The sequence below is a fragment of the Pan troglodytes genome, chromosome 5, assembly GCF_028858775.2.
Source record: "Pan troglodytes isolate AG18354 chromosome 5, NHGRI_mPanTro3-v2.0_pri, whole genome shotgun sequence".
NCBI lineage: Eukaryota > Metazoa > Chordata > Mammalia > Primates > Hominidae > Pan > Pan troglodytes.
The window spans coordinates 155136756-155162738 of record NC_072403.2 but is presented as its reverse complement, the minus strand read 5'-3'; the positions used below and the strand labels follow the sequence as shown (position 1 = coordinate 155162738).

Below are 25983 nucleotides of genomic sequence, written 5' to 3'. Positions count from 1 at the left end.
GCCTTCTCCCCACCTTTGCTCTGTACTTCTTGCTGCCGCCATGTGAAGAAGGACGTGTTTGCTTCCCCTTCCACCATGACTGTAAGTTTCCTGAGGCCTCCGCAGTGCTGCAGAACTGTGAGTCAATTAAATCTCTTTCCTTTATAAATGACTCCGTCTTGAACATATCTTCATAGCAGTGTGAGAATGGCCCAACACCACGTGTAAGCTGCCAAGGCTTGGGGCTTGCACCCAGTCTGTGTTACCAAGGTGAATAACAAAAGAAAGACTGCTACCATGGAAACCTACCTGATGGCCTTTGTGGTGAGCTCCTTGCTACTTGAATACTAGCAAATGCCACACAATAAAGGGCTGATCAATGTTAGGCATAAAGCTTCTATACAAGAGCACTGATTATTAACTTTAATGACTGCCTTGAACATTGCAATCCGAGGCAGCATTATTCTTGTCCAAACTCATTTTTAGATAAGCACAGGGGAACTTGTTTTAAGATACACTTTGGTTTGCAAAGCAAGAGTCAACTTATGGCCATCTCCCAATATTTGTCTTTTATAAAAACAAGCTACACAGTTAGTTTAAAGATACATGAACTTAAACTATTAACTTGCAGTGAGCTGAGATTGTGCCACTGCACTCTAGCCTGGGTGACAGAGTGAGACTCCGTCTCAAAAAAAAGAAATAAATAAAATAAAAATAAAAAATAAATAAACTATTAAAAAGTGAACTAAGAAGCTGGATGATTGCCAGCTACATCTCAATAGTTTGTCCTCACCTCATTTGTATGTGTCACACATTTCTTCTTCTCCATGATGCCTTCTTCATGGAAAATTCATTCAAAGGCTTACAGTATACAATTTAAAAAAATATAGCTCTATTTTCTTTGTGTGGCTATTTTAAAGAATTTATTCGGTCAAGTCAAGCAATATCCCTATTAACTCAATATGCTATAAAAATCAAGACTTTCCTTAATTTAGTAATTTTTAGAAGTATACATGGTCAAAATTTTAATTAACAAAAATAATTTAAAAGGTCTTTGAAAGCAATGGTTAGGGAAGGCATATCACTAGTAGTTTTTAATTTTTTCTTTTGAAAAGGGACTTACACCCTCTTCTGATGTCTGTCAGGGGTTATCTCTAATGCTAGATTACACTGGAAATTCTGGCTGGTAACTTATTCTTTTCTACCTGTGTGCAACTGGGTAAATAGCCTCTTGCCTCTTTCCAGTTGTGTTCTAGAAACCATCATTCAAGAGTGGAGCGCCAAATGCGGACAAAGAAAACGGGAGAATTGCAAAGCTAATATTTCTGAAAGATTTATGTTTAACTTTGATAAAAACTTGTCCAGAAATACAAACAAGTATGTTTTGACAAACATTAATTACTCCAGTTCTCAATTATTTTTAAAAGTGCAGAAATTCATCTCTGAAAAATTTCCACTGCCAATGTGTTGGAGAGACATGCTCATTGGTACCCAGTCCTAGTTCTCAGCATCTTCAACCCTCATAGATCCATGTTTCTGAAAGTATGCACCACTCATTCACTGATTTATTCCTTTAAAATTTATTGAGCCCCTCTTAGGCAGCAGGCATCATGCCAGACATGGGGGCTCATCTGGTGAATGTCACAGTGCTTGCCCATAAGATTCTAGCCCGGTGGTGGTGCAGGGTGGATGTTTCACAGCAGTGTCAGAAATGCTATGATGGGGTGAATGGAGGGTGCCACTTGAAAGGGGCACCTGACACTGACTCAGAATGTCAGGGAAAGCTTCTGGAGGATGTGACATCTGATCTCAGACTCAAGGTTAGATTGGGAATGGCAGTGAGACCTGGAAGGAAATTATCTAGGCAAAGAGAAGAACACTGCAAATCCCAGAGGTGAGTTCGTGGAACTACAAACAGTTTAGCAGAGCTGATGTGTGGCGTTCTGGGAAGAGGCAGAGCTTACTGTTGAAGAGTTTTGTGTGTCATAAATTACACGACTATGCAGCATCATACTGTGGTTTTCAAATTCAACCAGACCCTCTCAGTGGCTTGAAATCCCTCTGCTACTCATTTCTCTCTTTAAGCATATGGGTATTTCATAACTTCAAACTTCCATCTTTAGCCAAAAAGTAGAAACAAACCAAATGTCCATCAATTGATAACACCTGTAACGGGCTCTGTTTGACACCTTCAGTAGCCCAGCTATGTGTGCTGCTATTCCAGCCATGCTGTTCCTGTAATGCTTCTGGTCATATACTGCTGGTAGACTTAGATGATTGTGGCACCCACACAATGCCCTTCTATGACAGTTACACCTGCCCTATGTCATGCTATTTCTCGACTCTGCTAGCTGAGACTTGGAAGAGTATTCCTAAGGACTGTGAGAAGAAGAGATTACAGCTTCATTATCACAGCAGGGAAGAAATTGTACATGATGCCAAGGAGAAGTTGTACTGCTCTGTCCTGGATGTCAAACAGGAACTACCATTGCTTACCATCTACCCTGGAGAAGACCACTAAGCTCCCTCACAGTCAGTTGATCACCTCTGTCAAGGAGAGAGTCATAGACCCAGAAGTTATTTTCAGCCATCCTCCTCAGGTATGAAAGCAGTGGCACTCAAGATAGCACTTCCACGCCACCCATGAGATGTGATGCTTATATTAGAAAAGATCTATATGCCAACACAACACGTCCCATCTGGTCTGGTAGTACTACCATGTGTCCTGCTATTACTGGCTTTAGAACACAGACAGATGTCACAGCCTTGGAAAAAAAAACACAATAAAAATTAAGATTGCCCTTCTTCTGAGTGCACATACTGTGGCTAGCGACTGTCTTGACCTTCCAGCAGATGTGGAATAGCAAGCAAGAGTCTGATGAGTTTGACCTGCCCATTGCCCACTGCAATTTTAGAGACAGTCTTGCTCTGTTGCCCAGGGTGGAGTGCAGTGGCACAAGCATAGTATACTACAGCCTCAAATTCCTGGGCTCAAGCAATCCTCCCACTTCAGCCCCCTGATTAGCTGGGACTATTAGCTTGCTATGTTGTCCAGGCTGGGTTTTGAACTCCTGGGCCCAGGTAAGCCTCCTGACTAGGGTTACAGACATGAGCCACCACACCTGGCTACTTTTAAATGGATAGCATCTTATATTAGACTTATCTACTTGGAAGATGCCTTTTTAAAAAGATACCTGTCTTTGATAGGCAAATAGCACTATTTCACCTTGTATTCATATTAACTATTTCTTTATAATACATTTTCTAAAATTCTTTACATATCTTTGGTTTAAGTTTAGCATGTGTGGCTAGACACTTTGTGTGGCAAAGGGAGAATAAGGGGAACATGTTTATAAAAGGCACTTGGCCTGATGTGATGGGTCTTTGGCTGACTGACAATTTCTTTCAAGCTGTTCACTCCTCTAGGGCCTGATCAGATCTCCACAGAGTACAAATGACAATTCCTGGATTTCTCCAGAGGCTGGCAAGAATTTATGAATGAATTGTTACTTCTTTGTTGCAGTCTTCCAGCAGAGGTAGAAAATGTACGTAACCCAGGCTCTAGGACTCCATTTTCTTTCTTATCCAATGTTTTTTTTTTTTTTGCAGCAGAATGTCACAGGGCTAAATTACTCATTCTAGTTGCAAAATGATTTGTATTTTTACCTGTAAATTTATGCATCATTTTAATTTATGTAAGAGTTTTGTACATAATTCTCAGCTTTATGGGTGACTTACACATCTTGTTTTTCTACTGTTGTGTGAGAATATCACAGCCCAAGGATACGTCATTGTGCAAGGAAGAATAAAAGTGCTACCAGAAAGAAAAAAAAAATACCCAAACTGGAAAAAATAAACTATTGAAGACTTTTAAGTAGGAGGATTGACAGGATAAAATTTGCATTTTAAAAAAACTATCTGGCTGAGACATGAAAATTGGAGGAGAGGCAGTGTATGAAAGCTTGCCAGGAGGGCTAGAGCATCAGAGAGTGTGAAGAATGGGGCCTCCCAAGGAGGCTGAGTAGGAGCAGTGTTACAGGAAATGGGCCAACCACTCTACCAATCAACCAATCACCCAACTAAGCAACCACCCACCCAACCAACCACCCAACCATCCAATCACCCAGCCATCCAACCACCCAACCATCCATCCAACCACCCAAGAAACCATCCAACCAACCAACCAACCAACCAATCATCTAAATAACCACCCACCCAATCATGAAATAACCAGTCAAAGAAGGATGCTGTAGAAAGGAAAAATGAAAACAGTTTTGGTGGGGAGAGTTGAGGTGGAATATATATTGCAGTGACAGGAGGAGGGCAAAATGTCAATGGCTCCAGGTGCACTGAACTGCTTTGGCTCCCTGATTATGGTTTCCTCTCCGTTGCTTCTAGGCCATCTGCTTTTTCTGCCTGGGACACTTTTATCCTGGACCTTCATAAAGCTAACTCTTATTCACCCTCCAAGAAGCAGCTTACATGTCATTTCCTCCGGGAAGCCTTTCAGAACTCTCTAAGTCTGGGTTAGAGAACCTTCCATAGACTCTATTTTTCCTCTTGCAAATAGCAGTTATCAACTGGATGACTATTGCTTTTTAGTTCCCTATATCCTTCAATAGACTGTAAGCTCCTTGAGGACAGAGCTGAAGCTTCTTCCATAGTCTACCTCCTGCACCTGGCATAATGCCTGACACCTGGTAGGCACTCAGTAAGTGCTTGTTTGAGAGAGTTAATGAACTTTGTCACCAGTCAAGATGTACCCAGGTCTTTCAGAATACTGGAGAATTAAAATATTACAATAATAATAAGCCAGTTGCTTCTCTTACTTTGAAAATTATTAGGGAAATGGGTCTACTTACATGTACAAAGTCAACGTTTTATATGGCTATTTTAGATCAAGTTTCTCTTGCCATTTCCATCCCATAACAAGCAAATTGTCTTTTAGGCTATAAATTTCTGTTGACTCTTGGGGTATAAGCTCATCTCTGGCACAGATAACTCTTCATCTGAACTGTTTACTTTTAACCAGATTTTAATGTGTGCCTCTGTTGGGTGCTGTGGGAGATACAAATGCCTGGGGACTGGTTTCCTTTCAGTTACTGTCAGCTGTGGGAACCATCTGCTAAAGGTGGGACTGGGCAGGATAGGGGTCCCTGTGAAGATGCTCACATACATGTACCCTCCCATGCAGCCCACAAGAGAATATGTTCTGAGTCTTCAAAATGCTCTCATACTCTCAAAGACACCAAGAAGGCACCCCTTGGGGAAATGAAGAGGTTATGATTTTGCTAATTAATGAATCTTTCCTCTATGGGGAATGTTTTTATTGCCTGAACTAGGTCATCTCTCCTATAGGATGTGAGTCACTCTGGCAAGGAGCGCAGTCTATGAGGTTTCTGCTACAACTTTATCAGCTTCAGTTGGCAATTTAAATGAATCAGGCAGGTGGGAGAAGAGACAATAAAGCTGAAATTCAATATTGGAGAAATGGATGGCAGGGGTGTCGTAAACCCTTTATATGGTTACCATTGAACTAAGTGTAAGAGAGGTAGGGGTGTGTGTGTATGTGTGTGCGTGTGTGGGTGCGTGTGTGTATGTGTAATATATATTCATTTTCTCTATTTGCTTGCATCTAAAACCCACTGTTGCAATTTCTCTTATTAAAGTCTATCTTAGAAATATTTTCTGTGGCATTTTATTGATGTAATGTCTAAAGAAAATGTGCTTGGATTAACTCTTAGAATACTGGAGACAAGGAAGCCCTCTTTATTTTCTTTAAGATAATTTGAAGTGCTAATTCTCTTTCTTGCTCTAGATAGTGAAGGGAGGAGACTTTGGGGGCAGACTTTGGAGAAAGAGTTAATCAAATAACCACAAAACTTCAACTATTTTTTAAATCCCCTGGCAGAAATCAACAGATTATAGTAGTGTAGCACAGAGAAGCTGAACCAAGTCTGGAGAATCAGAGAGGGCTTCCCCGAGAAAAAGAGTTAAGTTGAGGCCTGAAAGAGGAGCAGGATTTGAAACTAACACTGGTGCGAGACATGACTGGGGGAGAGGTGGGATTTGTTGGTGGCACAAAGAAAGTGAAAACTTTGAAGGTGGATGAAGCTTATTGCTTTTGACAATCAGAGAAGATCACTGTGTCTGGAGCTAGCAAGCAAAAGGGAAGGAGGAATATGATGAGGCCAGAGGTCAGCAGGGGTCAGGTAATGCAGGGCCCCCTAAACCATGTAAAGGAATTTTGGTTCTTATCTTGAGGAGCAATGAGAAGTCATCCACAGTCTTGGAGCAAGGGAGTAGCATGATGACATTTGTTTATAAAAGATTACTCAGGGATCCTTTGGATAGACAGTTCTAGCAGTGGTTGAGAGGAGAGATAACTGAGGCTTGGACCATAGTGTTGGCAGTGGAGATGGAGAAAAGCATAAAGATTCTACAAGTATACTGGAGGTACAGAACTCAGAAATTGGTGAACAACTGCCTGGAGTGGGCCCAAGAGAGATGGGTTGAGGATGTCTCATAGATTTCCAGCATGAACAACTAGTTTTGGGATGATGACAAGGGGATGCAGGTTTGGGGTGGGATGCAGACATCTGGCATGGCATGAGGTTGGTTTGCAATTGCTAAGTGAGTAGATATGGAGTAGGTTCAGGAGAGAGGTATGGGATGGAGTTCTGAAATGGAGGCATTGCAAACACATGTGGACGGGTTTACCTAGGGAGAGTGGGTAGTAAAACAAGAGGACCTGGAAGTGAGCTCTGAAGAATTCCAACACTGAGGTTTGGGGGGAGTTGAAAGAGCCAGCAAATGAGGCTGAGAGGGATCATCTTCAGAATGGAGGGAAAATAAATGGTTACAACACCTAAATCAGAGGAACAGAGTGTATCAGGAAGGGGGGGGGTGTGTTTTAGTATCAAATTGCTGAAATGTCAATTGAGAAGAGGTCTACAGAGCATTCCATAAATTCAGCAAAGGAGAAGTCACTGGTGACATCAGCCAAAGTTTTGCTAAAGTAATGACAGCTGAAGCCACAGTACATTCTCTGTGTGAGTTACTGTCCTATGCATTTTACATATACTAAAGAGTAGTATTAGTTTAATGGTAATGCCAATCTGATGAGAGACTTATTATTATTATCCCACTCTACAGATGAGAAAACCAAGGCACAGAGAGGTTAAGTGACTTGGCCCAGTTCATATGGCAGAAGCAGAATACAGGCTTAGGCAGTCTGGCTCATGAATCCACTATCTCAACCATTATACCACCTTGTCTCTTAAGCCTTTGCTGTGTGACAGTAGAGACAATGCAGATAACTCTTTGAAGGCACTCAGCTGTGAGTAGGGAAATAGGGAAGCAGCTAGATGTACAGGGGCTGGTCCAAGAAGAGCAATGTTGTAAGGTGGAGACTAGGACTACAGTGTGTTCAGATGCTGATTGAAAGGATCCAGCAGTGAGACTGAACTTACAGGAGAATGAAGTGATGGGCATGAATGGGGTCCCAGGAGAGGTGCAAGGGTATGAGGCCAGAGTCCAGAAGGAAGGATTGCTTGCTGAAAGACATAGAGGCCCTTTTCCTATTGTCTCAGGAGGTGAAGAGAGGGTGGGCGCAGAAATGATGTTTGTAGGGGGAGATCAAAGGAGTCCCCGTTTAGAGTCTTTTATCTTCTCTGTGAAATAAAAGGCCAGGCCATCTGCTGGGAGGACTGGGAGAGTGAGGTGGAGGTGGAGGGGAGTGGATAGAGATGGCTGGAGAAATCCACAGGAAAATTGCCAAGTAGCATCAAGAGCATAAGCAGCATCACACTGGTGATTTGGGCAGACTATGGGGAAAAGAAGCAGTGGTATAGGCATGGCTGTAGGGAAGCTGGGGAGTGTGGGAAGGATCATAACCACATAAAACATGACTTCAGGGTGGGGCAAGGTTAATAGCACATGGGGAATTCTAGTTCTTCATGTACTCCCAGAATGTCTGAGAACCAGCTGTTGGGGGTAGGAGAACAAAAAACTCAGAATAATAAATACTGGGGATTGAGACAGATTATATACATAAGCCTTTTCTGTCCAGATGCAGGTCTAAGAAGCTGATTTGACCAACACCCAAGTGGACATTCTCAGGCACCAAGGGCAAGACATACTCTCTGTTGTCAGGCTTTCAACTGCCCAGATAGACTTTTCCTTAGAAGATGAGAAAATAGTGCATTCTCAGCACAGTGCTTGTAAAAATACGCAGATTGGAATAATGGGAAAGCAATGACATTCTCGAATCTCATGGGAAAAGCAGAGCTCCGGAAATAACTTAATATATGAACCATAAGAAAATTTCAGAAAACTCTTTAACTTTCTCAATAGGTTATGAAGAGCCACACATGCTGTAAAGTAGGACCAAAGCCCGTATGAAGAACAGAGGATAAAATGAAAATAAAATAAGGGTGGCGGGGAAGAGAGAGAGAGAAAAAAAGAAAAGGAGCCTTTCTCCTAGGATCTCTGCAGGCATTCAGGAATTTTGTCGCCTAAGAGAAAGGGAAGATGCTCTCATTTCCTGAGCATCCCTATGGGCTCATTAATCCTCACAACTCTGTGAGGCAGGCATTCTTTCCCATTTTAAAGGTGGTAACAATGAGGCTAAGAGAGGATAAGTAATTTGCTCAAAGACCCAAGGAAGACGGGAACTAAACAAGGAGCATCTAACTTCAAAGATCTAGACTTCTGCCTTCCAGGGTAAGGTTCGTGAGGGAAGAAGGTTGCAGAAACAACTAAGCTGAGGCTCTCTTAGGATGGAGTATTCCTAGCGTATAAACAGAACAACAATGGCCACTGGAACTGAGTGCCAGTTAGGTGCTGGACATTGTATACCCATTTTTCTGATGCTCACGGCAATCCTGCCTGATCACTATCATCATGCTTTTTTTGTTTTTTTGTTTCGGATAAGGAAATTGAGGCCCATAGAGATTAAGTGATTTGTTCAAGTATTCGTTTTTTTCTTGCTACTATGACACATTGCCACAGACTTGTGGCTTAAAACAACACATATTCATCGGAGAATTCTACAGGTTAGAAGTATAACATAGGTGTCACTGAGCTAAAATTAAGGTGTCAGCAGGGCTGAGTTCCTTTCTGGAAGCCCTAGGGGAGAATCCCTTTCCTTGCCTTTTTCGGCTTCTAGAGGGGGCCCTTGTTCCGTGCTCACAGCCCCTTCCTCTGTCTTCAAAGCCAGTGACGGCAGTTCAAGTCCTTTCTCCACTGCATCTCTCTAACTGTCCTTCGGCAGTCATGTCTCTCTGACCACAGTTGTGAATGGCTCTCCACTCTTAAGGATTCAAGGGATTAGACTGGGTCCACCTGCACAAAGCAGGCTAACCTGTCCATCACAAGGTCCTTACCTTAATCACACCTGCAAAGTCCCTTTTGCCACATGCCATGTCAGGGAACATATCCACAAGTTCTGGGGATTTTAGGATGTGGATATCTTTGGGGGTTTGTGGTGAGCATTATTTTGCCTTCCATACCAAGGTTAAACATTATTAAAGGGGCTGAGTCCAGAGTTTAATTTAAATTTGGCCAGGAAATCCTATTGACTCTACCTTCAAAATATATCCAGAATCCTATTAACGCCATTTCTACCACCAGGGTCCAGGCCACTTCATCTCGTATCAGGATTTCTTCTATAGCCTTCTCTTCTCTTCTCCTTGTTCTACCCTTGCCTTCAATCCACTCTTAACACATTGGCCAAAGTGATTCCTTAGAAATGTCTCAGTTCATGTCAAGTCTCTGTCCAAACCTTCCAATGACTGCCAATTTGAATTAAGGACAGTCTTTCCAGTGGCCTCTAATGCTCTCCTTCCCTCACCCTAGGAGCTCTGTGCACTCTCCCTCACTCTGCTTCAACACACAGTGGCCTTCTCCTTTCCTTGAACACAGCAGGCTTATTGCTGGAACCCTGAATGGGAGGGGGGTTTACTTATTTATTCCATGCACTCCAAGACCCTGAAGTAGAAGAGGAGGACGTGGACGGGTTCTGAGATGCCTCTTTCCTTTCTGGCGGGGGAAATGGAAGAAGGATGACTATCTTCTGACTTCACTGCCTGTGCTTATGCAAGGGGCTTTCCCTGTCATTGGCAAATCCCTGCTTCCCACTGATTAGTGCTGTGAGGCTGAAGTCCAGGTGCTCACCTCTGCGTCGGGTGCATACGTGTGAGGTTTGCAGGGGTCTCTGAAGGGTTTCTGAAATGAAGAGCTTCCTTATGTGGGGGATCTGGCTGGCTCCAGCTAGACCTCTTTAACACCCCCTGGCTCCTGTCCAGGGCAGCACACCCCATGGTTTCCTGCTGCTGGAAAACCCTTGCCCAGGAGCCATTCTTTCTTGGGTGGGCCACCATCAAGACAGCTCAACTCCAGCAACCTTCCTCTATGTCAAACCAGATCTACAAGAAACTTTGACATGTACAATGATGGGATCACAGGCGGCTTTACAGCTTCCCCTCCCTCTGCCCTGCCATATCCTTCCAAGACTCTTTTCCTTGCTTAAATAGGAGATATAAGGAAGGCTAACGAGTCAGCTTCCTAAATTCCTGCCTCATCGCTATTATTTACCAGGGATTCTCTTAGAGCCTCACACTTGGCTTTGGTCAGTGTGGAGAGTCCCTTCCTTCCCCCAACAGCTCCCCTAGATCCAAAACTCAAGACTGCAAAGACCCTGTCCCTCTTCCCCATCTTGGGAAGAGGGTGGGGAAGATGGGCATAGTGAAGCATGGATGGCCTTGGTGATAGTAAGTGAGCAGAGTCCTTCGGCTGTCTCTTGTAAGCCCCAAGAAAGGTAGCTCTCTTCAGAATGTGAGATACCTATTGTTACAGCAGGTAGCTAGTCAGACGTGAAAGGGCAGGAGAGCATCCCCCTGCCACCCCCCAACAAACAAGAATGTCAGGCAACCATCAGGTGATGGTCAGTTGGTTGTTGTTAAAACTGCCTCTCTAAAATAATAATTGGTTGCAGCTGGCACCAGTGAAAGGCAGTCTCCTAATAGAGAAAGACACCTAAAGCTCATGATCAACAGCTTCCTGATAAGATCTCAGGAGTTGGGTGAGTGGGCTCAGTCATGCACACTAAGAGGAAAAATGGTGGAGTTTAATTGGTATATGACTTTCCAGGAGCATTCAACTGGTAAGGGAAGAATGCTTCAAGTGAGCATGTGCGCAACTCCGGTAAACACACCGCGTATGCGGCCCCTGCCAAGTGCTGGCAGGCCACTGTGCATGTGGGCAGCCCACTCCAAGGAAAGAATCAGGGAGAAAGGAACACAAGACCCCGGAAGCATGCCAACACATAAAACACCAGGTCAAAGGGTCAAACTGCACACTTGATCTCCCAAGTTGCCCACTTGACCCTCTTCCAAGTGTTCTTTACTTCCTTTCATTCCTGCTCTAAAGCTTTTAAATAAACTTTTACTCCTGTTCTAAAACTTGCTTCAGTCTCACTCTGCCTTATGCCCCTTGGTCAAATTATTTCCTCTGAGGAGGCAAGAACTGAGGTTGCTGCAGACCCATACCTATATGCCGCCAGTAACATTATCACCTTCATTCATCTTGGACTCGGTTCTCCAATGCCAGAAAATCAGAAAGATGTACACAAACCATTACAGATGTAAAAGTCAACAGCTATGGTGGAGTGAAAGATTCAAGTTGAATAGAGAAAAATGTCATCTGCTGGTCAAAGAACACGTGTCGGCCAGATTTGTTTAACTGGTGAAGAAACATCTGATTAAATGGAAGGAATTGAATGTGGTCTAAAATTTCATTTTCTTAGTAAGGAGGGTACACATTTTTTCCTAAAAATTTTACTCATTCATGGCTAAAAATTCTAAGACGTTAAAATTTGAGTACACTCTTATTTTTATTTTTGAGAATTTTTTCTCTGGCTTACAAATACTGTATGTAAATAAAAAATAATGTATGTTTCCAGCAGAAACTTGAGGTACAAAAACATTTCAACAAGAAGCCAAAAAAATCATCCAAAATTGCCCAGTTAGGAGATAATCAAATTTTGTGGGAGATAGAATTTTGACATGAAATAATTTAGGAATGATCATAAAAGAATGAACATACTTCATTCTGTAAACTAAAAATAAAATTTTAAGCCTCTCAACCAACTGAATGGACCCCCTCTGGGCCAAGGGGACCCTAGAGAAACCTGAAAAATGGAACTCACAGCCATTAGGGGAAGGCAGGTTAGACATGCCTAATTGTACCCTCTCCTTTTTGGAGTTTAGGCATAACTGACCAGGATTAACATTAAAATAGAGATCATAAGACTGACAAAACAAACTCTTTGGGGCAATAAGATTCCAAATTTCAACCTGATTTTGATGTGGCATCACATAACAGATGGGAGGTCCTGAAGGAAATCAAACATATTTTAGCCCAAAATATATTTCTTTGACATATTTTGAAATGGCTCTGCAGAGCCATCTTTTGTGGGGGATCTTTGCATTTGTAGACAGTCTCCATTAATACAGCCAGGACCTTCCTGGATCTAGGAGAGATTAACAAAGAGCCTGATGCCATTTAGGGTCTGAAAAGAGACATTTACCATCCATTCTCTCTGAAGGCTGCCACGTATGAGGCTTCATCTACATAACAAGAACCTTGGTCTCCACAACCTCCCTTATCTTAACTCAAGCATTTCTTTCTACTGACTTAAAGTCTTTGGACAAAGCTTAACTCTTTCAAACAACTCCCAACCACAAAAATCTTTGAATTCACCTATGACTTGTAACCACCCACTACTTCTTTGAGACATCCTACCTTTTCAGGTCAAATCAATGCATACCTTACAGGTATAGATTTATGTCTTTGCTTGTAACTTCTGTCTCTTTAAAATGTATAAAACCAAACTGTAACCCAACCATCTTGGGCACACTTTCTCAGGACCTCTTGAGACTGTTCCCTGGGCCATGGTCACTCATATTGCCTCAGAATAAACCTCTTTAAATATTTTACAGAGTTTGCTTTTTCCATTAACAATTCTGACTTGACTTTGTTTTATTTTCTGTGTTGGAAAGTTATTCAATGAACACATTTGGGGAAATGAGATTTGGAATATGGAATTTGTTTAAAACCACTAGGGTGCAGAGACAACAGACATCTCTATTTTGCTTTAAATACACTCACAGCAGTTGACAAGGAATATTTATCCATAAGTGGAAACACCCAGGATCCATTTTGTCCCCTTCCCTAAGGCCTACTTGCTCTTGATGTGTCCTGGGTTGAGAGATCAGCACGTATTATACATGGCTTCTGAGATCTCACATGGGCTCTGATTGAATGAGAAACCCCTGAAGGAGGGGAGAATAGCCAGGGGCTGGAAGAAGACTCCTTAGGAGAGAGACCATTCTTGAAGCTTTGAGGGTGTGCATTTCCTAGGGTCTGAGTTGGTTTCCTCTTTCTGTATCTTGCAGACTGAAAGGCAGAGCAATGAGAAGCAGCAGAACTGCAGAGACAAGGATTCCAGGTGCTTGGAAGTGAGGGTGGAGCCAGCCCGGGAAAAGATTCAGCCCCAGACGGCTGCACCAGGTGGAGCAAAGATGTCTTCTCTTTTATACATGTCAACTAGAAGGTGACATGAGTCAGGAGCCCATGATCTTAAAGCTCCCTGTGTTACCCAGCACCCCTGTAAGATTTCCTAATCATTCTTTTATAATTAAAAAAAAGATATTTTCATATCCCTTAGAGTTGTTTATGACTATTAAAATTGTTTTTCATTTTGTGCAAGTGATCCAGAATGAGTAAAAAGAAGAGAAAACACTTATGGTAACTAAAATTCTCAAGCCTTGAAAAGAAAACATTACTGTTTATACTACTATTTGTTGAGAAGCATCTCAGGACTGATAAATAGCAAATATAGATTTTTTTTTTTTTTTTTTTTACTGTAGTCAGGCATTGTTCTATGGGCTTTATATACAATAACAGTGTCTTTCCAACTATGGGGTACATTCTGTCCTCCTCTCTGTTTTACTTCTGATTAAGCTAAAGCCTAGAAATGTTTCCAACCCAGAAAGTGGCCTCAGCTACCAGGCTTGGCTGGTTCTTATGTATTTCTTCTAAACAAAATAAAAAACTCACTATGTTCATTCATAGAGTTACTCTTCACACAGCCAGGGCAGTGGAGGGTCTGGTTAACAGACTACAATCTGCAGCCACACACTGGGGCTTGCACCGTAGTTCTGGCAAGAGTCCAGTGGCTCACCCTGGGCAAGTCATGTACTCTTTCTAAACTTCAGCATACTTCCCTGTAAAATGGGCAAGATCATGCCTATCTCTAAGGACTGTTTGGGGAACTAAATAAGATAATATTTGAACTGAACTTGGCACAGTGTCTGGCTCAAAGGAATGGTACCCATTATGATTCCTGATACTTAAACTCTTATATCAGACACCAAGGAGACCTCTGTATGTATCCGGAATGCTAAGGGTCCTCTCATTGATTAAGGAAAATCTCACAAACGGGGTGCAGAGAAATGTGTGTGTGGGAGGGTTGATGATGGAGGGGGGTGTCCAGGAAAGGAGTTAAGAGCTTCCCACAAATGGACAGGTGATGTTTGGGCTGGGGGAAAGAGAAACATGGCAGGGAGGCAGAAGTCATCACGGAAGGAGACCGGGATGGCCTTTAGATGCTAAGCTTGGGGAGGACTGCAACGGGGCTGGGAAACAGAACCACCGAGAATGGGAGCTCAATGGGAACCAGTCAGTGGGGAAAGTCCAGGTATCCCTTACTTTCTCTACTCTCACTACCCAAACCTGGGAAGAGAATAGATTCAAATGAGGAGGGCCACTGGATAGCAAGTTAGAGTCCCAGCAAAACAGCCAGCCAGCCTGGTCAGCCCCTGAGGTATAGATTTAGCTCAACCTTACTCAGTATTGCACAGGCCATCTATTTCTTTTATAATTTACATGTGATGAGAGGAATGCTTTCTTTCATCTTGGCATGGGGCTCTGGAATGTCCAGTTACAACCCTGGTATGCTATCAAAAGATTTCATATCCCGAACCTTTGGCTGTTGTGTCACTGGTATGTCGGCCCTAACATAGTCTGAAAGGAAGCAAAGCCAGTACCTTTTTGATAACAATTAAAATCTTGGATTTACATAATGGGACATGACGTGAGGGCCATTGTTTAGCATTTGGCACAGTTATGAATGCCCAGGGCAGAACACCAAAGGAAAAAGTCTACTTTGAATGCTTTCTCAGAACAAATCTGAGAGAATTCACTGGTTAATGTAAATACATGTCCAAACAAGTACTGGTTTGCTTAGGGAGTACGCAGAGCTGGCAAGCCTCACTTGGCATGCAGAGCATGAGTAATGCTTCATTTTAATGAGGGATCTTGGGGGTCTATAATGAGGACTATGTGGTATTTCCCATGTGTCTCTTTGGAACGTGGACTGATTCTACCCACAATGGAAGACAGGCCATCAGAAAGTACATAGTTCCTGAAATCTCTGGGGCTCTACAAGATGCAGATAATTTAATAGCATATAAATGAATTTGCAGAAATATACCTAGAGTTCCCAGAGTAAAGAACTTGCCTTTTCCACAGGTAAGCAAATATGAGTGCAAAGTAACAAGACCGTATTTGGGGTGGGGGTGGGATGCGAGACTGATTTTTAAACTATGGCTATAGGCAGTTCCAGGTATGTTTTAAACATCTGTGGCATCCCTGGAATAATTGTGCAGCCTCCCTACTTGACTATTCTGAAAGATAACACTCATTTGAATATAAGTTCATATGTATAAAGCACATAAATCTATTTTTAAGACACAACTTTAGTCATATTGCAGGTGTGAGTTCTGATCATTTGGACATTTTTTATCAGAGAAAGTCAACACTTAAGGTTTTGGACGAGGCAAAAAACTTAGAAAGTAATTAGGAAAACAAATACTTCCCTAGTCCTTGCAAGTGGTCTTTACTAGTCGATGGAGGGGCCAATGGGAGAAGCTTATTTATTTATTTATTTATTTTTGAGACAGGGTGGAGTGCAGTTGCGTGATCTCGGCTCGCTGCAACTTCTGTCTCCCGGGTTCAAGAGATTCTTAACACCTCAGCCTCCCGAGTAGGTGGGATTACAGGCGCCCACCACCACACCTGGCTAATTTTTTGTATTTTTAGTAGAGATGGGGTTTCACCATGTTGACAAGACTGGTCTCGAACTCCTGGTCTCAAGTGATCTGCCTGCCTGGGCGTCCCAAAGTGCTGGGATTACAAGCGTGAGCCACAGCACCCAGCTGAGAGGAGCTTTACCACATGGTCGTAAAGCTCCTCCCAGCTGGACGCGGTGGCTCATGCTTGTCCACATGTACATCCTCTGGATGTCCCCTTATATCCAGCCACAGGGTGTGACTTCCTGAAGCAAATCTCCTTTCTGCTCAGATTTGGGGCATCATGTGATTGTTTATGCAAAGTGTGTCATGTACTGTAGTGACCTTTATTTTATTTTTCAACTCCAGCTGGAGCAAGATGCTCCATGGAGATAGGGCCTCCCAAAGAGCTCTAGGATTTGGGGGGATTAAGTACAATTGAGGGGTTTTTGGAAGAACACTATCCAGTCCTTTGGGCTTAAAGGAGGGGATGGTGATCCAGAACTCAGGACAAAAGAGTCCCAAGAGGCAGAAATGCTGGCAGGAGGGACCTCCTCTGTGCGTGTTAATATGTCAAAGAGGACTTGGAATTATAAAGAGAAATAAGAAATTCTCTGTGTTAAGATAAATAATTTTTGAAGTGTTAAAAACCTGATAAGAACTGAAATTAATGTGAAGTAGACTCGCCAGGCAAAAATTCTTTTATCAGATAAATTTGGCACCTCACACTTGGATCTGAATTGTGCACAATAGATCAAATGAAGATTTCTTGTGGTTTATTTATCCCAATATTTAAAAACAGAACAGTTTAATGCATTCTCCATGTAACAGTTAATTCTGGAGTAGGTTTTAAATGGACCAGGGAAAATGTACATTTTCACTTGTTTCCTAGTAAGTTTTAAGTCATTGCTCTAAGAGGTCACTTCTGTTCTCATTTGTGTTTGCTGCAACTCCCCTGCCCCCAACAAAAGCAACAACAACAAAATCCCAAACAAAAAAGCCCTTAAGCAATAAAACCGGTGTCCAACAAAAACATTTAGTTTGAAAAAGAGTTGAAAAATGTAGCCTTGGAAGAACCACTGCTTACATGGGATTGTTCAACAAATTCCTGTTGTGTGAGGTTTGGCATATACTTTCTAAAAATACAAGCATCTGGGGAAACGAGACAAAGCCCAGGTCTTGGACCAAATGAGGCACACAGCGTGAATCTGTTAGTGATTATATCCATAATGAAATATGTGCCCAAATGTAGCAGTGCAAAATCTAATACAATAAGAAAGCCCAGCAGGCATGGTCCTTACCATAATATATAGCCAACAGAGAAGGTACATATGGCGGTGAGTCCGCTGCTCCTGCTGGGATACTGATGGTGCGATGTCCTCATCTCGATTAATATAAAGGGCAGAACCGTCGTGTGCTGGAAAATAACAGAGACTAGGTGACACAGATTGCTATCATTGTCTCTCTCTAGTTGTTTTTTCGCCAGTAGGAGAATGCACACTATAAATTCCTAGGAAAGTGTCAGGCAGAAAGAAGTCTATGGCTCGCCAAAGAAGTAGAATGGACGTAAAACCACATAGTGCGTTGATTGCTCCATTAATATTTTTCTTCTGTATCTTAATTTTTGAAATTTTATTGTATTTTATGCCCATTACAGAGAATTTTGATAACCTAGAAAAATGTCTAAGAAAAAACTGGAACCAAAGAAAGGAATAACAATCACCACTGTTAACATTTTGGTGTACATCCCATTTTTTCCCTCCCTGTTCATATTACTTAAACACAGTTAATATCATACTGTGTGTGCAATTCTGTTTTGGATTTTTATCATAATATTGCAGCATGAGAATTTTTGATATGGTAGTTTAGAAATTCTTCCAGAACATCGGTCTTGACCATAGCTTTGGAGAACTCCATTATATGGATATACTAAGATTTATTTAACCAATTCTTGTTCTTGGATATCAAGATGCAAAAGATTTTCAACCTTTCATTTATTAAAAACATCATGATGAACATCTTTCGTAGAACTCTTTGTCCAAATGTTAAATTATGTTTTTATTGTCAAAGGCTATATGATTTTAAGGCTGTTGATAAATAATGCCAAATTATGTGTGCACGAGCAGCAGGTTAGCAAACAACGCCAAATTAGCTTCCAGAAATGGTGTGCCAGTTTGGACCAGTAGTGCATGAATTTAGACATGATGTCTGAAGGCAGAATCCCAAGAAGCTGAGTAGAACATCTTTTTGTTTTTCTGATTCAGTGATTACTCTAGACACTAAGTTTATTGGAACAGGATGGAGATGAAATTTATCCCATCTATAGGTAAGAAGAAAGGAAACTAAAATTCTTAAACCTTTCAGATATTCAAATGCCCTTGGTTTTGAAATTTAGTGGACAGATAAAAGGAACAAAGAGTTTCTAAGATAAAACTGGGCCAGGATATATATTTACCTTCCAATACTGGAGACTTTCTCAAGAGTATAAAGATGGCAGAACTGAAAACTGACCCATCAGCAGGTTTAAATTCTATTTAGTACTTCCTAAACAGCCGTGAAAGAATCGTTGCCTTGCTCTTCCTGTATTATTTGTGTATTCAAGGAAAAGGCAGGAAATTGAATATTATGATTTTCAAAGTCTAATAAGTATTCTAGCAAAATAGAACCAGGTGGCAAGTAGGCCTTGGCAGGCAAAAGGCATGTTGGGGATATCTAAATGAACATCTTAGGAGCAACCTATTGTTTATATTCCTAGAAAAAAATAGAAAGACATGATTTTGTAAGAAATATTAAGACAGTGGATGATCTTTGCCTTAAACATTCTCCTCTAGATAACTGTGCTGACTGCCAATACATTAGTAATTAGAGTGTGGCATTCTGAGAAAATCAGGTGAGTGATTCCACAGTTGGGTAGCTTTATATTTCTTTATCTTCTATCTTCTTTATTACTATTTTTTTAAAACAGTATAATTAGCTCTGAAGAAAGTCATGCAAGCCAATGTACATGTGTGCTAGTACAGAGACAGTATGCATTTTAAAGATCTATTGGTTTTTCATTATAATCTAGTTACCTCAGATGACATCGGCCTGGAATGTCGCCAACAGTTTGAGATGGCAACAATAGTTTTACAATGGTGCATTCACGCAAAATTCAAATATACAGCTAGCAATAAGGCTATGTCTTATCAAATCTTACATAAAAGAAAAATACCTGCAGATCAAACCTTTACACTGATGATAATGCTGACCCTGAGGGCCTGTGTGGATCATAAATGACAATGACATTACTTTTGGATCACTGATATTAATAAATTTCTTAAGTTCTACCCTTCATTCATTGCTCCAAATGAAGTAGAAAATCCTCCATTTTTAAATAAATATATATTGGTTGTATAAATAACCAATCAGAATATGCTTATTCAGTTGTCATTATTTTATCAAGGAAAGTGATAAAATGTATGCATATCTTCCAGATAGGACATCTGATACTTGCTGATGATCAGATGTATCTGGGAGAATCAGGGTGTACTTTAAACCATTCCAGGAAGAAAATCAATTTGAAAAAGGAATATCTTTCTAGATCACTTCATCATTGGTGTCATCACCACTAAACAGGAGCAACTTGCCCCATCAGTGACATAACCACAGACAAAAGATCTTTTTGTGGCTAGCTGTGCATGTGCAGGTTTGTCCAGTGGCAAATCTTAGTAGAAGGTTTTTCTATGTCATAACAGCTTATCATTTGGAATTTTCATGCACTAAAGACTGTGTATCTCCCTCTCTAGAAATTTATAATGCAAATTATGTGTATTTATACATAGTATGTATTAACAAACATAAATTAGCAGAAAATATCTACTGCAAATATAAATGTTGCCTTACAGATAACTAAAGTTTTGTGAACTAAAAGAATGGTAAAAAACTATGAATGGTCCTGCTGAATAAGTAACCTTTAGCAGTTGAGTTATAACTTAAAATCTATAGCAGCAAGAGAGATAATTATTTTAGAACTACAGCTACATGAAATCCAGTTCCAACCCATTCTCAGGCAATACTCTGCTTCAATGACTTAAGAACCAGGAGGGAAATATTTAACTCCAGTTAAAATCATCATTGCATAAGAACAGCACTCTTAGTGTTTTGCTCACTGTGGTATCTGCAGCACTTAGAAAAGAACCTGGCACAAGAGAGGTACTCAGTCAATATTTTTCCAGATAATTTAATCTTCAAAACAACATCTTATATGGATATTATTAACTCCATTCTGCAGATGGGGCAAAAAAGGCTCAGAAAGGTTAATTATCTTGCCTAAGATTACAGAGCTAGTAGGTCTGGAGGTAGGATACAAAACTAGTTCTGTATGCCTCCAAATCTCATGCTCTTTTTTCTGCATTAGTATTATATTTTTAAAAGATATCACAGTTGAATAATGTTTGAATCAATAAACCTGTAGAAGTGCATAATTGCAGATCACTTACATTATCTCCCAACAGATTGGAATTATTTTTTGGTTGGGCCTCAAAACAAATAAAAAGGTCTTCACTGTAAAAAATGATTTTTGCTAAATATGTTTTTCCTGTGGTATATTATCCAATCAATAATAATAAACGATAACATTAGCTAGCATAAAGTCAGAACTTTTTTTTAACTTTTATTTTAGATTTGGGGATACACGTGAAGGTTTGTTACATAGGTAAACACACGTCATGGGGGTTCATTGTACGTATTATCTCATCACCCAGGTATTAAGCCCAGTACCCAATAGTTATCTTTTCTGCTCCTCTCCCTCCTCCCAACCTCCCCCTCAAGTAGACCCCAGTGTCTGTTATTTCCTTCTTTGTGTTCATAAGTTCTTATCATTTAGCTCCCACTTATAAGTGAGAACATGCGGTGTTTGGTTTTCTGTTCCTGCATTAGTTTGCTAAGGATTACAGCCTCCATCTCCATCCATGCTCCTGCAAAAGACGTGATCTCACTCTTTTTTATGGCTGCATAGTATTCTGTGGTGTACAGGTACCACATTTTCCTTATCCAATCTGTCACTGATGGGCATTTAGGTTGATTCCATGTTTTCGCTATTGTGAGTGGTGCTGCAATGAACATTTGTGCACATATATCTTTATGGTAGAATGATTTCTATTCTTCTGGGCACGTACCCAGTGATGGGATTGCTGGGTCTAATGGTAGTTCTACTTTTAGCTCTTTGAGGAATCGTCATATTGCCTTCAACAATGGGTTGAATTACACTCCCACCAACAGTGTATAAGTGTTCCCTTTTCTTCGCAACCTCACCAGCATCTGTTACTTTTTGAAAGTCAGAGCTTTCTAGTGGTATGATGACAGTTACAGATGGCTGGAAGCGAGCTGAAGAATGATCTGTTGCTGTTTCCCCAAACACAAATACCATTTACAACTTACAGTATTTTCAGGTAGATGTAGATCCACCTTGGATAAATGAGACGGTTACAAAGTCTAGTCACCAAAGGTGGCTCTTAGCTCTTAAGAATTGTTTGGACTGTTTTCTGCAGTACGTTGTCAACAGAACAATTCCCCAGGAGCTGAGTTAAAAACAAGGCTTGACTTGTTTGAAGGGCTAAGTAAAATGAAGGTTGACAGCCCAAGGAGTAAACCTTTGGTCTTCCATATAAACTCCATCCTAGAAAGTACTGGTCTAGGATATAAGTGGTGAACCTATCCCAAGCTCTATCATCCATTTTAGCTAGTTTTAATGAGGAGCTATCATTTGGAAGATTGTGTCCAAAAAACGAAGCCTAAATCTATCCTGATTTATTGCATCATTTGTGCTTTTCTTAATGGGGTCTTGGTGGGTCCCCCGTGATGGAGCGGAGTGAACTGACTCCACTGCCATGGAGGCTGTGAACTGACCAGCCTCCCGTGACAAAGGTCTATTTGCAGAAGAGATCCACAAGGGGGTGTCACCTCCACACAGAGCAGTCCTCACACCTGAGGTGGGGCTGGATTCACGGAAGGACCCATGATTAATTCTGATGTGAAGACCCGGAAGCAGATGGGACAAGAAAAAGGGCTTTTGCAGAAGAGGCTCAAAGGAAGACAGCAGTGTAATGAAGTGGAAAGATTAGGAGGCTGGCATCTGAGATCTAGTTCTGATTTTGTCCTTCCTCACTCTCAGACTTGCAGGTTCTCACACATGTGTGAAGCTTAGTATTATTCTTTGTAAAATGAGGCAGTTGGATTAAATTAGTGCTTCTCCTGAAGAGCTAATGAGTTTTGCTATAACACATGCCAGGGCTGACCCACCTATGCTTTAGGGACAGTAGCCACAGTGCCAGGGCCCATGAAAATGTCTTAGTTTCTTTTAGAATCAGAAGAAAAAAACGAACTTTCAGAGTTGAAGATTATATTCATCTGTATACCAATGCTGTCATAAAACATCATGTACGTATACACACATACACACTAATGTAAGAAGGGACTCACTAACACAAAGTGCTTAAAATCTACAAAAGCCATACTGTGGCCCCGTTCATGCTACTTGATTTTTTTTTTAAAGTTCTCACCCAATTCACTCACATTTTTCTTAAATAAATGTACTTAAAGGAAAACTGTATGTAAACTCTCATAAATGGAATATCATTTGTCATAAATAGAAGATAACCACAAAAACAAAATACAATAAAAGTGAATTAATCTTATTAGATTATTTTGAGGCCTCCCCTATCTGTGTTAAATAAGGACATTAGTAAGTATAGAGGGGCATTAAAGATATACTGGCATGAAGCTGGACACAATGGCTCATGCCTGTAATCCCAGCACTTTGGGAGGCTGAGGCGGGCGGATCACCTGAGGTCAGGAGTTCGAGACCAGCCTGGTCAACTTGGCGAAACCCCGTCTCTACTGAAAAAACAAAAATTAGCCAGGCTTGGTGGCAGGCGCCTGTAATCCTAGCTAGTTGGGAGGCTGAGGCAGGAGAATCACTTGAACCTGGGAGGCAGAGGTTGCAGTGAGCCGAGATCACACCACCGCACTGCAGCCTGGGTGACAGAGCGCGACTCAGTCTCAAAAAGAAAAAAAAAAAAAAGAAAAGAAAAAAGATATACTGGCATGAAAGAGAGACTCTCCTAAACAGAATGAGAAGGACTGAAAGATAATTCAGAGGGAATAAACTTTTCACTATGCAATTTAATATTATTTAATGTCACGTCCCCGTGCTACATAAATTATCTTGCAAAACTCAAGAGCTATACAGCCTACATACTGGGGTATACTGGAATAGATTATTCATAAGTTGTAGTTGTACCTTCTAACTACTAGATTATTTGATTTATGAATGGATGTTCTTTCACCAGGAAACTGGAAAGATGGATGAGTTGGAGGTTTAGATTCTGACAGACGAATGTAATGGTATTAAAGGAAAAATATTCACACTACACAAGAAGGATCTGGACTGGCTCCTGGGGAAAATTTCGGACTATTTGTGATGGCAATGAATGACCTATAAACTACAGAGAAGTTTTGGAATAATCTTCGCTGTGGATTAATAGAAGGACAAAAATTATGCTGCATGATGGTATAAATCCAGGCAAGTCAGATGGATGAATTAGGGGAGCTCTCAAGACTATTTTAGATCTCTAGAATTGAGAGTTATAATCAGAGTGTACAACACAAAAATTAATAGGCAATATTTGAAGACTATGTTCAACTGCTATTTCTCTGGTCTTTCTCCTTCTCTCCAAAATATTTTTTAATAGGAGGGTACTACTCCCACATCATATGAACACCAGGCAAGAATCGTTTTTTCCTCAGAAGTAAAACCAGCTTCTGTATGTGAGGTGTGGCCAACCTCATTGGGTCATAAGAGACCTGGCAATCCCCTGTCCGCTACTGGCACCTGTAGGATACAGGCAGGCCTCTGGAAGTGTTTGCACAGTTCTGTGTGCATCAAATCACTAGATGAGCTTGTTCTTGCCTTCATGTTTTCTAATAACCCAACGACAACTTTGGATCATAAATAAAAAGATGGCAGTGTGCATGTGCATGTGTGTTGCACACTTAATAAAGACATGCATATCTTTGCAACGTGCATATCTTTGTGTTACTGTGCACCTGTATTCTTATAAGCACCTGGACTGCAGGCAGGGCCAGCGATATGACTGGACTTGCCTACGAAGATGGGATAAGGAAGGGTTCCTAGGAGGTCCAATAAGTTTATAGCTATATTGTAAATAAGAATAGTATGAAAAGCTATCCTAAGATACAAAAATTGTGCACTCTAGATTGTAACTCGAATATTTTGTTTACTTTTTCCTGTTTCCTCTCACCCCCCCATAGAACAAAAGGGTATTAAAAATGAGAACATTTTTATCCTGAAATAAAGCAAGAAGAAATTTCCAGGTTTGGAAATAAAGCCCATTGCATTAGCAAAACATGATCTAAAACAATAGAAAGGGGACATGAGAAAAACTGAGAAAAATCACCAAACTCTGGCTGATCCTAATCTTTGGCAAAGCTTCTAGGCTTCCCAAATAAGTCAAATGTTCGAAGAATACAGGAAAACGCAGCATTAGTGAGGGCATGAAGAGAATCAAGGTGGATCTGCCCTTGGGGCCACTGAACAGTGTTAGCTGGATGAGATGTTTCTCCTCTTCAAGGGAGATAGAAATGACATCCGAAGTAGCTTGGAAAGAAAACTGATGCAGGCTCCAAAAAAATCCCCTGAATTTTTACGTCGGGAAATCTGACAAAATGTTTTATCTTGAAACTATCATTATTAATTTTGCTAATTGGTCAGCTCAAAATCGCCACCCTCCCTCCCTCCCTTCCTAGTAGAGACATTGTAGTGTTTTGAATGATGAGGAACTGCCAGTCTCAGCCACTATAGTTTCTGTTTCTCCAGAAGTCAAACAGAACTTCCCCTTGTCATGGGTCTCCCTCTCCCCAGCGCCCAGTGCTGGCTTTAGTTTGGTGCTACCTATCAGCATGGCATAGAATCTCTCTCCAGAAACTGCCAGGGCATTTTTTAACTGTGCCTTTTTGGCATATGTTGGATACCTGTTCCTGCCGGCTGTCAAACCAGGCTGAGATGCTCTTACACCAGAACAACCTCATGTTCAAAATGAGGTTAGAAACAGTGACCCAAGGTGAAAAACTCAGGTTCAGACAGAACAATACTTACTGAGTGCCAGTATGTTCTGGGCACTTCCAAAACTCTTTATAGGCTAAGGACTAAATTTGGAATTTACTCACTTCTAACATTAGCCCCAACAACTCTTAGGATATGGTTTTAATAATTACGCCAAATAAAACAGTGTTGCACACTTAATTAAGACATGCATATCGTTGCAATTAAGAGCAACTATATGTCATAGGAACCATTACACTAGGACGGTGACACGTTTTACTGGGCTATTATTTTTGCATTTAAAGATTTTAAATATGACTTGAGGCAGTAACTATCTCTTGCTGAATCCTCCTAATGAGGACACCCAGGAGGTGCTAAGGGGCCATGGCATTACCAGGAGGCTGCAGTGCGGTGTGTATTTTCTCTTTCCTTTTCAGCTCAGCAGCCTGTGGGCCACCAATTAAGGAATTCTTTTTGTGACTGGGATGCTAGAGATGACCCATGTTGTACCATAAAATATAACATCCATTTTTAAGTGACTTAGTGTTTGCTTTCTTCCACGAAGATTTCCCAATTAGTATGTGTAGTTCTCACAGAATAGCACCTCTAATGAATGCCCTCAGACAGGCAAACCACTATACTATGATGAGCTGTATGCAGACTTGCAGACCAACAATGGCACAAAGGCCAGAGTGATTTGCTCTGCTTGGTTATGTCAAGGAAAGATCTCATATCATGGTGGACATTAGAACTGGGTTTTTAAATGTGACT

General features: G+C 41.1%; 1 protein-coding gene across 4 annotated transcripts in view; it reads right to left on the bottom strand.

Annotated features, from left to right (window-relative positions):
- The window catches only part of AIG1 (androgen induced 1), a 328654-nt gene that overhangs the window by 79483 nt on the left and 223188 nt on the right, over nucleotides 1–25983 (bottom strand). For all 4 annotated transcript variants that reach the window (XM_016956404.4, XM_016956408.4, XM_009452118.5 and 1 more), the window contains one exon: nucleotides 17414–17529. In XM_016956404.4, the coding sequence (XP_016811893.2) occupies nucleotides 17414–17529 (116 nt within the window). The remainder of the gene's footprint in view (nucleotides 1–17413; nucleotides 17530–25983) is intronic.